This window comes from Sciurus carolinensis, chromosome 3 (assembly GCF_902686445.1).
Source record: "Sciurus carolinensis chromosome 3, mSciCar1.2, whole genome shotgun sequence".
Lineage (NCBI taxonomy): Eukaryota > Metazoa > Chordata > Mammalia > Rodentia > Sciuridae > Sciurus > Sciurus carolinensis.
In genome coordinates this window covers 26,550,892-26,563,730 of record NC_062215.1, presented here as the reverse complement: position 1 = coordinate 26,563,730, position 12,839 = coordinate 26,550,892, and the positions used below count along the sequence as shown (strand labels likewise).

Here is a 12,839-nt window from a genome sequence, read left to right as displayed (position 1 = left end):
AAGAAGAACACACTGAACGAATAATTTATATTATAAAATATTTCAGTGTGGGGAAAGAGCATTTTAACTTAAAATGCTTGCCCTATTTTCACAATTCGATTCCACTTTGTTTACAACTTAAAAAAAAAAATCCAAACATTAAAAATAAATCAGAATTTAGAGAGACACTGAGTAAAATTTCTATGTTCTTAAGAGAACCATGAGTTTTAGGAGACCCCTCCCCAACCCTCCGTCCACTCCACAACCCATCTTCCCTCTCCTTCTCACACGCACTGAGACTTTAGAAATATCCTTTCTCAATGTGGTTCCTCTAAGACGGGAGGCGAGAGGGCACGGGAGTCAGTCGGAGAGGAGAAGGGTACATCCAGGTTTGGCGCCCATAAAATGAAACGCTTCTAGGCCCGACGCGTAAAGCGGGTTTGTGCCTGAGGAGCCCAGCTGGAGTGCACAGGCCCGCCCGCGGACACCCCAGGCCGCGGTGGGTTGCGGTTGAACTTCCTTACAGCAGGTTAAGCATGCAGGCCCCACAGTTTTAAGGGGAAGGCGGCACCCCAACTGTGTTTTTCCAAGAAGCGCTCCTTAAGTGAAGAGGACCGGGAAAGGGGAAGGCCAGGCGATGGGCGTTTTCATTCATTGCTTCTCTTTCTCCCCCTTCCCTCCTTGGCACCCCCTAGACTTTCTCTCCCCTTTACCCAGTCCGAGTTTGACGTCTGTATCTTAGATACCAGACAGCCAATCGTCTGGTTGCTAAGGGACGCGTGCAGCCAATCAGGCGTCGTTGCTACCTGTGAGTAATATTTTTAGCAGAGGGACGCCCCATTCCACTCCCAATGTAACTCCGTGAATTTCTCTGCTGCAGGTTGTGGAAAAAAGGCCTTTTACTCGCCCCTCTTGAGTCCCTTTTTCCCCCATTCCCTAGATACCCGCACATGGTTCAGCCGAAAATTACCTTACACGCGCATCACAGGAAGGCACGGGAAGGCATCTGTGTCAGAGCCCTTGAGATGAATATATGTATACACCCCCCCGCCCCGATACATACGCAGTTTGGCATCATGTCGCCACACCCTGGGCCCGGAGGCCTGGGCTGGGACATTTGGAACAAAACGTGATTCTTCTTACACTCTCAAGCCACCCCCATCTCCGAGCTGCCGCCGGGTCGCACGGGGAGGTCTGATGTGGCACTGCAGAGGCAGTTAAACTGTCACCTGGGCGGGAGGAGCGGCGGGGTGGCCTCCCTTCCCCACCCCCAGCCCGGCTCGGCAGCTTTGGGTTCTGCAGTTGCCACTCCGTGGCAGTTGGCCTAGGCCCTGCAGGGATTAACATTTCAATGAATAGGGTGCACGCTTCTCGGTCACAGTTTGCCCTTTCTCTAGACTCCCCTGGGGTGGGCTGGAGTCCGATTTGGTAGCTCGTCCACGAGTGGGATTTTCCTGGGCACAGTCCCATTCGGATAGGGCATTTTGTGTATACTCTCCCCTCCCGCTCCAGGACTTGAGCTCTCCCCCGCCGCTTCGCCACCTGCTCCGCTCCCCTCCCCCTTCTCCCCCGCGCTCTCGGCCTGGAAGGAGCGTCAGCGCCCCGCCCCACCCCTTTCGCCTGCATTGGCATGTCTCTCCCCCAATCCCTTTCCAAATATTCTCTTAGTTCCGCCCACGATCTCTCCAGATCGTCGGCTCATTGGTCATCTCGGAGCCAGGGGGTGTGGCCATCCCCACCCTGGCCGTCCACCGCCCGTCAGGACCAGGGCAGGCGGGACTTGGCCAATGGCGTCGGGGGGCAGGGCAGGGGCGGAACCAGCAGCTAGGGTCTGGGGTGCGGGGCGGAGAGGGCGGGGAATGGTTACGCCGCCCCGAGTTGTGTGACGCGGGCGGGCGCGCGCACCCCCACGGAGGGGATGGGGGGCAGGGAGGAGAATATAAAACGAGAGGTGGGGCGCGCGCCGCGGCAGAAGGAGCGAAGCTCTGGCCCGGCGCGGAGTGGGCGCAGTACGGGGACGCTGGGCCGGGGCACCGGGCTGTGTGAAGTGAGCGCGCTCGCCTGACCCTGATCCCCACCACCCCGAGCCAGAAACGGCGAGCTCCTAAGGCCCGCCCGAGGCCTCCGTCCCGCGTCCGGCGGCAGCGACGTCTTGCACCCGGCCAGCTCGCCGCTCCCGACCCTCTCGTGCCCCCGCCCTGCCTCCCCTTCTCCCCAGCCCAGCCGCGGGTCTGTGGCGGACGCAGCCCGTAAGTATCGCGGGGCGACGGACGGGGGCGACCCGGGACGGGAGCCGGGGTCGAGGCACCGAGGGAGGGGCTGCAGTGTCGTCGAGCCCCGGGGCTCGGGGATGACGGCGTCGCTCTCCGGGCGCAGAGGGGCTGCCGCCGGGACCCGAAGGGAGCGGCTCCGGGGACCCGGCCCGAGGCGTGGGGCTCGGCCAGGGCCGGGCGGGTGATCGGCGGAAGGCGGCCTGGGGCAAGCTGACGGGAGTCGGGGGTTGGGGCGCCCGGGAGGAGCGGCGAGCTCGCGGGGCGCGCTGGGGTCCGAGGGGCGGGTGGCCGCCCAGGCCGAAAATGGTGCCGGGGACCGGTGCTTCCCCGGGCGCTGGCCGGGTCCCAGGAGCCTGGGGCGGGGGGCGGGGAGCGGCGGGTCAGGTTACGGCGGGGGAGGGGAGCGACTGTCCCGACTGCAGCCGGCGCCCCGACCTGCCCGGTGCCCGCTGCCCGGCCGCGAGAGGTTGCCTTTCCATTTCCCGTGGCGGTCCCCCTCCAAGAGCAGGCTCGTACTCTTCCTCCTCCTCCACCTCCTCTTGCTGTTGCTGCTGCCGTAGCGCTTGGGCTCCCTGGGCTGTGAGCAGAAATCTAATGAGACCCAACTAGCTGTTTATGTAATTCTTCACACTCCGTCTTAAGGCGTTGCTTTAAAACTACCTTCCACCGAGCCTGAATTTCGCTCGGCTGCACCTTCAAGCAATTGAGCTTAATCAGCTGCCTTTGCCGACACTCGGGCTTTTGACTCGGAAAGTGTTTGTAGTTTGGGGACAGCCAGGGATTCTTTTCCCTTTGTCACCGCCAGTATGGAAAATGGAACAGACGAATTAATACCAACTTGATTTTTAAATGTCCTTTTTAATCAACCTCAGTGTACAAATAGATCTCCTTTGCAAATATCTTCTGTTTGCCCTTGTTCTTTTCTTATCCCCACCCAGTGCTGATCCAGCAAACGTTTAAAGGTCGACCTTATCATACATGCCTCTCTGGGCTTGTTTTCTTATCGAGAGAGGGAGGGAGGGAGGTGGCTTTTAAAATCAGAGTAAAACTGAGAAACCCTGCCCTTTAAACAGAATAATCAATAAGAGTTTTTAAGTTGATCATTGTTTTTGTTATACTTGCTGCTTAAGAGGTATTTCAGATTTGGAAAAATACACACTGAAAAGGGGGGGGGAGCACAAAGAAGTGCTGCTATTACATTGTGTGTTCTTAGTATGTTTTAAGGCCACAACTATATGGGATAATTTGGTTCGTATTTATTCACCAGGATGACAGTTCATTTAGTATTGAGTACGTTTAATTTGGCATCATAAACTGCAAAAATTTAAATAATTTCCTGACTTCTCAAATTTCTAAATGTCTAATATAGAGTAGATTTAAACAAGATATATTCAAAATGAACAAAAATATAGAATTCACTTTAAAATTGATGAAAAGCAATAACAAATTAATGACCAGAAAAAAGAAATTAATGACCAGCTTCTTCAAGTGGCACATGTATGCATGGGGGTGGATGGGTGAGTTGGCATGCCCAGTACACTTTCGAGCAAATATTATGAGAGTTGAGGGAAGGAAAAGAACACTTAACATATACTGGAGATGTTTTTCTTCTTAAAATTCTACCCAGAAAAGGAAAATAAATACGTTTTTAAAAATACTGTTTTAACTGCAAATCTACTTTTTCCCATGAGACTCTGAACTTTATTAAACAATTTCATATTATGTTATTTTTGCACTGAGTATATTTTCCAGGTTTTCCAGTCTATTAGACCTTTTCAAAAGTGAAATTACTCTAGGGATTAAAAAAAGGTCATGGGACTTACATTACATTTATCTTATTTGGACATGTTTGCTTTTGTTTTGTTTTGTTTTCTTAAAGGAACAAGACCACTCAAGGTGAAGAATAATCTACTAATACCAGCACTTTGAATGAGAATTTGTTTCTCTGCCACAAATTGAACTTTTTGTGTGTGTGTGTGTGGAGGAGTCGAAACAAACCTTACTCTTTGTGGCATAGCAGCTATGCAGCTTGAAATCCAAGTAGCACTAAATTTTATTATTTCATATTTGTACAATAAGCTTCCCAGGAGACGTGTCAACATTTTTGGTGAAGAGCTTGAAAGACTTCTTAAGAAGAAATATGAAGGGCACTGGTATCCTGAAAAGCCATACAAAGGATCAGGGTTTAGATGTATACACGTAGGGGAGAAAGTGGACCCAGTGATTGAACAAGCATCCAAAGAGAGTGGTTTGGACATTGATGATGTTCGTGGCAATCTGCCACAGGATCTTAGTGTTTGGATCGACCCATTTGAGGTTTCCTACCAAATTGGTGAAAAGGGACCAGTGAAGGTGCTTTATGTGGATGATAATAATGAAAATGGATGTGAGTTGGATAAGGAGATCAAAAACAGCTTTAACCCAGAGGCCCAGGTTTTTATGCCCATAAGTGACCCAGCCTCATCAGTGTCCAGCTCTCCATCGCCTCCCTTTGGTCACTCTGCTGCTGTAAGCCCTACCTTCATGCCCCGGTCCACTCAGCCTTTAACCTTTACCACTGCCACTTTTGCTGCCACCAAGTTCGGCTCTACCAAAATGAAGAATAGTGGCCGGAGCAACAAGGTTGCGCGTACTTCTCCTATCAATCTCGGCCTGAATGTGAATGACCTCTTGAAGCAGAAAGCCATCTCTTCCTCAATGCACTCTCTGTACGGGCTGGGCCTGGGTAGCCAGCAGCAACCACAGCAGCAGCAGCAGCCGCCATCCCAGCCACCACCGCCACCACCACAGCAGCAGCAACAGCAGAAAACCTCTGCTCTTTCTCCTAATGCCAAGGAATTTATTTTTCCTAATATGCAGGGTCAAGGTAGTAGTACCAATGGAATGTTCCCAGGTGACAGCCCCCTTAACCTCAGTCCTCTCCAGTACAGTAATGCCTTTGATGTATTTGCGGCCTATGGTGGCCTCAACGAGAAGTCTTTTGTAGATGGCTTGAATTTTAGCTTAAATAACATGCAGTATTCTAACCAGCAATTCCAGCCTGTTATGGCTAACTAAAAAAGAAAAAAAAAAAAAAAAAAAATGTATCGTACAAGTTAAAATGCACGGGCCCAAGGGGACTTTTTCACCTCCTTGAGATTTTTTTTTTTAAGCTTATAGTAAGGATACATTCAGGCTTGGTTACAAAAATAAAACATGCATCATTTTTCATTTGCCAACCAAGCACAAAGTTATTTTATACTGACTGTATATTTTAAAGTATACTCTCAGATATGGCCTCTTACAGTATTTAAGATATAGCAAGGACATGGCTGATTTTTTTTTTTTTTTTATAAAAAATTAGCACTAATAAGTGGGTTTATTGGTCTTTTCTAATTGTATAATTTAATTTAGTACAAAGTTTGTAAAATATCAGAGGATATATATATTGTTTCTACGACATGGTATTGCATTTATATCTTTTTACTACAGTGATCTGTGACAGCAGCAGCTTCATGTTGTATTTTTTTTACTGAAATTGTAAAATATCCATCTTAAAGACATCAACTATTCTAAAAATTGTGTACAGGATATTCCTTTAGTGGTGGAATTAAAATGTACGAATATTTGCTTTTTCAAAAAAATGTATTTTCTGTTAAAGGTTTAAAGATTTTTGCTATATATTATGGAAGAAAATGTAATCGTAAATATTAATTTTGTACCTATATTGTGCAATACTTGAAAAAAAACGGTATAAAAGTATTTTGAGTCAGTGTCTTACATGTTAAGAGGGACTGAAATAGTTTATATTAAGTTTGTATTAAAATTCTTTAAAATTAAAAATGCCTGTTGTGTGGTCTTTGTTTTTAAGCCTTTTGCTTAAGATCTATAGCTGGAGTTGTGTTGTAAATTCTAACGATGAAGAAAGTTCTGACTCATTGAAACACAAAGGAATAATGGAAGCAGTTGCTTTTCTAGTACATCAGGTAGTGGTTTACCACATAAAAGTTGTCCTACCAAAACTGTGTAGCCTGACCAGTGCTTGGGACACCATTATTTGTTAACAGCCTTCAGTCCGGGTTTGTCTCCCCACAATGGAGTATGTTGAGACTAGTCACCCTATTTTATAGCAAATTTTAAAATGTCATGCTGATCTCTAGGAGAGAGTCAAGTGATATGATGAAATTTACTCATGTAATCAGAGGGTTTATTTGAAATGCATATGGATAGAAAGACCATAGTATCAGTTTTCTGGTTTTGTATGGGAGATGAATAGCTTGGAACACTAGGTTGGACAAAGCAGCTAATCTAACTTAAAAAAAATTAGATCTGTTTACTAATTCTTAAAGTGCAGATATTATATATATCTAGAATACTTATGATCAAAATATATTCACATTTGGACAAGGTGTTAAATGTTAGTCTCTGTGTTTACTTTTCCAGCAAAATGTATATTTTTGCAAGTGGTATATAACCTGTCAGGGGTTTTAAAGATGAGTTGCAGATAGTGTATTAAATTTAGGGTCTTGGTAAGGATGGAGTTTTGTTTGTTTTTATTTTAATTGGTTAGTTGGAAGAATACCTGTAAAGTAAAATGATGTCATTATACTGTTAAATTGTTCATTGATGCAGTGTTGACATAGAACATTATCTTGAACTGGAAGAAAAAAAAAAAAAACCTCAGTGCTTTTATAGTAAGAAACCAGCACTGCCTGGGTTACCAGTGAAATAAATTTGGTCTCAAATGAGTTTTTTTGGACACCAGTCTACAAAAGCCTTTTGTCACTTACCCATGCAGTGTAGAGCAATAAAAAAGTTTTAAGGAAACAAGCTCTGGAAATAACAAGAGCTAAGCTGTTCCGCCAGCTCCATGGTGAGCCCTTTGTCCTTTAGTGAACAGAAAGAAGCTATGAAGAAGCATTGGAATAGTGAGTGGAACCAACAGAGCTGGTCTGCCAACACTTCCAATTATGTGCCTTTGTGATCATGAAGTTGGAATAACTGTAAGAATGGGGCATGCTGTTAAGCGCTAGTTGCTAGAGACCTCGGTGAAGTTATCATAGGCTTAATTTGGAAGAACCTGTGAGTGAAGAAAGGCTTTTGTTAGCATTTTTTCTGAAAATCAGAATAAGGCAACTGGACAAGTACATAATTTGTAATGGTCTGTAACACATCCACATTCAGATTTTAAATATTGAGCTTAATGTATGAATGTTTTTGTTCTTAGGGAAATTTCATCTTGGTACAAATATATAAGTTTGGCACTTGAGAAGGATTAACTCAAATTTTATTTGATTTCACAAAACTTGGTTGGATTTGGGCTTCATGTCCATAAGGACTTTTAAGAGAATGAACAAAGGCCTTGTTTTCATGTCTGTTTTTGCTCATTAGGAAAGGAAAAATTTTAAAAGGTGCTGTTGTCTTGTACATCTTAGAAAGCTTATATCTTAGATCCAGATTTTTTTCTGCCCACAGTGCCATCAGCTTTTGGTCCTCTGCATGAAGACTGTTTAGGTTCCAGTTTGAGGAATTAATTATCTTTGTAGGTCTTTCCCATCGTTTTGACCACTGCAGCCTGAGTGCCCTCTCTTGGGGTCCAACACACTGCCTTAGAGGTTGCGCAGCTCAGTAGCTTTCCTAGTGTATTTCACTGCCCTGTTTTTATCTTTTCTAAAATCAGGTGCAGTGTGAAATCTTCAAATAGCTTTTACCTAGAATAGACGACCAATGTCCTTCAGCCAAAATCCCTTCTTATAATAACAATGTTTATTTACTGTAATTAGTTAGCGGTTGAAGGTGGAACTAAAGGTGTCCCTGAATGTGTGTTGGCATTGATTTCATTCACATATAGATGTCTTAGATACTGGCATCAATTGAGAGATTTGGTCTAACCTTTAGGACTTAGGTTATATTAAAATAAGTCTCTTAACATATAAAGTATGTATGTCTCTTTAGACATACATAAGCTAATGAAGTAAAAATGCTGGTTGTAGACCTTCCTTCACACCCATTCCTTATACCAAATAGCATAGGCATAATACCTCAAATACACAGTCATACCTAGTGTCCCACAGGATTGGTTCCAAGACCCTTCATAGATACCAAAATCTGGGGATGTGCAAGTCCCTAATTAAACTGGTGTAGTATTTGCATATAGCCTATGCATATCTTCTTTTCTATTTTAAATCATGTCTAGTTTACTTCTAATTCCTGATATGATGTAAATACTACATAAATAGTCATTGTACTGTGTTGTTTAGGGAATAATAGAAAAAAGGTCTGTACATGTCAAGTACCTTTTTTTTTTTTTTTTTCACATATTTTGGATCTGTGGTAGGTTGAATCCATGGATGCAAAATCCACAGACAGAGAGGGTTGACTTGTTTGGCTAGAATGCAGGCTTTTGTCAGAGGTTGTATAACCACTCTAGTGTGAGAACAGATAAGAGGAAAATAGGCCTATTAGAAACAAGTATGTGAAACTGTCATTACTGAATAAAACGCATGACCTTGTTTAGTAAACCACTTAGTGGATGCTTAATTAGTTTGGCCCAGGAGGTCACTTGAGATCAGAGTTCCTCAGTTGTAGCATATTGGTAAGATATTATCTTCCTGTTTAAGGGATCTAGGATCAATATCTCTGTACATGCAATTGGAAAAGTAGTAACTTGTGTTTGTTGAGGGCATTTTTTATCTTGTAAATGATTCAGTTAAATACATAGCATTTACTATATGCTAAGCACACTTCTAGCCCAATTTGCAGACCACAGGGAGGAGGGGTTGAGGAGGGACTAAATGGCCAAACATGGCAGACTTGGGATTCAGACTTGGGTAATGATTTCAGAGTTCATACTCTTAAGCACTATGCTTTGTCCCCTCAGATTAGTTGCTATTAAAGTTGGAGGATAAAAACTTTTTTTTTTTTTTTTTTTTTTTTTTTTTTTTTAGGTATGAGCCACATGACTTGCAGAATACCTACAAAAGTGTTAATGAGAAGGGTCTAGTGGAAGGTTATCATATTAACCAGATATGTTACTGTAATGAAATACCTGAGGCAATTAACATATAAAGAGAAAAGGTTTATTTAACTGAGGGTCCTAGAGATTCCAATCCAAGATTGGGTGGCCCCATTGTTTTAGGCTTTTGGTGAGGGCACCAGATTGCAATGATGAGCACCAGCTGGATCAAACCACTTGCATTATGAGCCAGGAAGAAAAGAGAGAGAGAGAGAGGATAGGCAGGGGTCCCATGATCTTAGATTAGAGGACACAGCTCCAGGGACCTAAGTACCTCCCACTAGGCACCGCCTCTTAAAGTTCCACAGCACTTCCCAATAGGGCCACCCTGGGAACCAAGCCTTTAACACATGAATCTTTGAGGAACACTATTCCCAAACCATAGCATAATTATCAGAGATCATGATGATATTCTGAGAGGGATACTTTTTATTTCCATTGGCCATAAACTATAATCATAGATATCTGGAAATGTTTTTAGAAATTAGTCACATCAATGCTCTAATTTTGTTGGTTTTCTTAATCATGTAAATTCTCATTTTAGAACTACTGGATGATTTCCTGGTATTAAAGACTATAAATTCAGTGGACACATTACTTCTAACCATTGATCCTGTGGCTATTTCATAAACATTTCTTATCTGTGGTTACTGACGAGCACTCCAGAGAGAGTTCAAGGTAATGTTTAACAATATTTTTCTAGTATCTATGATTTGTTTGTAAATTACCTTGAAGTTATCTTAAGGCAAATCTTTGTAATATATGATTTTTATAAGTTACATATTCTGAGAAATTATTTTGCTTTTATTTCAAAACATTAAGGAAACCAAATGACCTCTTATTTAAAACTTGTTCTTGAAAAATTCAAAATATGTTTTGATTTAAAATAAAAAGTGGTTACATTTTAGAAGCATTAGCTATTATGGATGAACTTATATATCTTTTATTGTTGCTATTAGTTTTGAATGTTTAAAGTGCACAATATAAACAGAAAAACCCAATCTTAAAATGAACTATAAGAATTTCTGTAGTTTTTATATGAATTAAATCTTGTTATGCTAAGTTACCTTCTATTTAGACTTGAGGGTTAGTTGGAATTTGGACCAAATACTGCTGAACACTTCTATGGGTTACTGGAGGTTTAGATTGGGCTAATAGTCTTGCTATTAATGGGATTTCATTTGTTAGTAGTAAACCTCTACTAACCATCTTTCTCAGTATATGAGTTTTAAGATTTTGTGTTTTAGACTTTATACACACACACATACACATACTGTTAGAATTTTGAGATCATTTCACAATTAGGCAAATTTTAGGAAAAAAATTTAATCAGGAGGCAGTTCATGTCTGGAGGCTCTTTGAAATTATAGGACTATTTCTTTGCTTAATCACATTGTCTTTTGGCTCAGATGGCTCAGTTTGTTCATGTGTTAAGTAGGTACAGTGATATCAGTGTCCTTCCTTGGGAAGCAATGAGAACTAGACACTTGCCAGTGAGAGCTGTCAGTGGACTAATAGAACATGTGTTCTCAAAGGCTTATAGTATTTAGAAGCTATGGAGTTCAGAACTTTAGACATATTTGCTGCCCTTTGAAATCAGGAAAGTAAATGAAGACCTGTCTTCCTGTATCGATATTTCATTGTCTACTCAGTTACTTTTTTATCAATGAAGAATTAAATTAAAATTCTAGAGTAACATCCTAAAAACTATCCTAGTCATGTTTTGGTAATAAACGTCACTGTGTTCGTATTTCTAGTTCTGTTGCACTGAGGTAAACCCATGTTGAGCTCTTTTTTGTGTCATTGGCAAGTTAATTTAAACCAGTATACCAGTTGACATTCCTGTTGAGAGCAGCCAAAAATGTAGCCTACATTAAAGTCCATGATGTTGTGAAAAAAATATTAAACGGTAGTTGCTGTTCTTTAAGCAACACTGGCCAAGGAATAGGAGTGGCAAGTTAGCTCTGGTAGTGGAGATGTCATATGGACAGTGGTGCTCGCTGTATTTTAGTACAGGTAGGAAAGAAGAGGAGGTTTGCTTTACAGAAGGGAAAAACATTGAGGACTTGGAAGGAAAAACACATTCCGTCTGGCATTATGAGTACTTACTTCACTGACAAAATATGACCAGTGTGCAGAACAGAGAACAGGTGTAAAATATTTTTAGACAAACCTTGGCATATATCGTAGGTCGCATCCCTTCTGTCTATACGCTCCTCAAGGGTTTCAAAAATAATCGTGGAAAAGCCACATTGACAAAATGAGCTAGACATTGCTTTTATTTATTTATTTTTTCACCGAATGTTAAAGTCAAACATAAACTTCCTTCTCAGCCATCAGGTTGCAGCTATTTTTAACGCTGTTTCTCCACATGCCCTTCTATAGTTCTTGAGGTCTCTTTCCCTTCCTTTGCACTGTTGACAGGACTGAAAAAGCATGCTCCACCGACTCCTGGGAGTATGAAGCCTGGGTCGCGTGTCCCCCTAAATCCAGCTCTGATTGAAAACAGTCTCATACTTCCTTTAGGGCAGAAATAAAGTTCAACAGGCAAGGACATGGTAATGGCCTCGGCTGATTCCCAGCAAATGGGTCTATGTGGATGACTTCTGGATACAGAGAGAAGGGAATGCCATCAGTGTCATATCAGTGTAGCTTAAGAAAGGGACTCAGGCCCACGTGTAGACTGTCTATTTTGGTACAGGGTTCAGTTACCTTGGGACACAGGCTCAGTGGTTTCTAGGCATAGTCTCTTCCTGTTTTGCCCTACTTGCAGGCACTTCTTTCAGTTGGCTTTTCCTTGTCACCTCTCCGCCACCCTTCAATTCATTTCTAGGAGGACAAGGCTGAATTTTGTTTTGTAATGAGAGTCCCTGTTCTTTTTCACTCTGAGTTTCCACATCTGCCTACTTGCTCTCAGAGCTCTTTTCCCCAAAATAATTCTCCTTGCTTTGTAAACTACCCACCATTCCAAAATTCTGTAGAGCCCAAATGGCTTCCTTTCTGTTAACCCCTTTCTATTTCCAGGAAACACGATGGGGATCGCTAAACCACTTCAATACAATGCTTAAGACAGCTGCAATCCCTGGGCAGCCTTTCTAGAAACTAAGGTGTCACTAGAGGCTCTTTAACTAAAGCTTTTGAGCACAGCCTAGTTTTCATATGGCTATAAGGATTTTACCCAGGGAAATAGTATTTCTATGAATCTTATAAAAGATTGAAAGAAGGGAAGGGAAAAAAATGGGAGGGGCAGAACTTAGGGAGAAATGTTCTTTGGAAGGAGACTCTTGTTATCACAAAATTTCAAGGAACTTTTTGGGTTCTGTGGAAATGTAATAGAGAGATAAAGGTAAGATATATCTCCCAGGAGCACTGCCAGGCAAAAAGGAGGTTAGGGCGTGTGCCCCTGTCTGCCTTCCTTTTTTTTTTTTTTTTTTTTTTTTGAGAGTAGAGTGGGGAGGTTCTGCACCACTGCCCCGGGCTCACCCTGCAGATCAGTTTCCCTTGGCGGAGGCTCTGCAGTTCTGAGATCCAGGACCAGAACCCCCAGTCCAGGCATGCTGCAGTGTCCTGATGACTCTGGAAGGTAGGCAGCT

At 42.8% G+C, this 12,839-nt stretch overlaps 1 protein-coding gene and 1 long non-coding RNA gene across 2 annotated transcripts in view; both read left to right on the top strand.

The window, feature by feature from the left end:
- The first annotated feature begins 1,937 nt into the window (after positions 1 to 1,937).
- On the top strand, positions 1,938 to 5,580 carry Tob1 (transducer of ERBB2, 1). The gene is made up of 2 exons (XM_047547211.1): positions 1,938 to 2,228; positions 4,132 to 5,580. Exon 2 carries the CDS (start codon positions 4,275 to 4,277, stop codon positions 5,307 to 5,309), a length of 1,035 nt encoding a protein of 344 aa, XP_047403167.1. The 5' UTR covers positions 1,938 to 2,228; positions 4,132 to 4,274; the 3' UTR covers positions 5,310 to 5,580.
- A 4,250-nt stretch (positions 5,581 to 9,830) lies between these two features.
- LOC124981363 (uncharacterized) overlaps positions 9,831 to 12,839 on the top strand; it is a 35,866-nt gene continuing 32,857 nt past the window's right edge. Inside the window, exon 1 of the long non-coding RNA XR_007107959.1 lies at positions 9,831 to 9,924. This is a non-coding gene — a long non-coding RNA (uncharacterized LOC124981363). The remainder of the gene's footprint in view (positions 9,925 to 12,839) is intronic.

What these genes read in the sequence shown, in the direction of transcription:
- Tob1 (XM_047547211.1), top strand. Translation starts at nt 4,275, where the DNA reads ATGCAGCTTGAAATCCAAGTAGCACTAAATTTTATTATTTCATATTTG.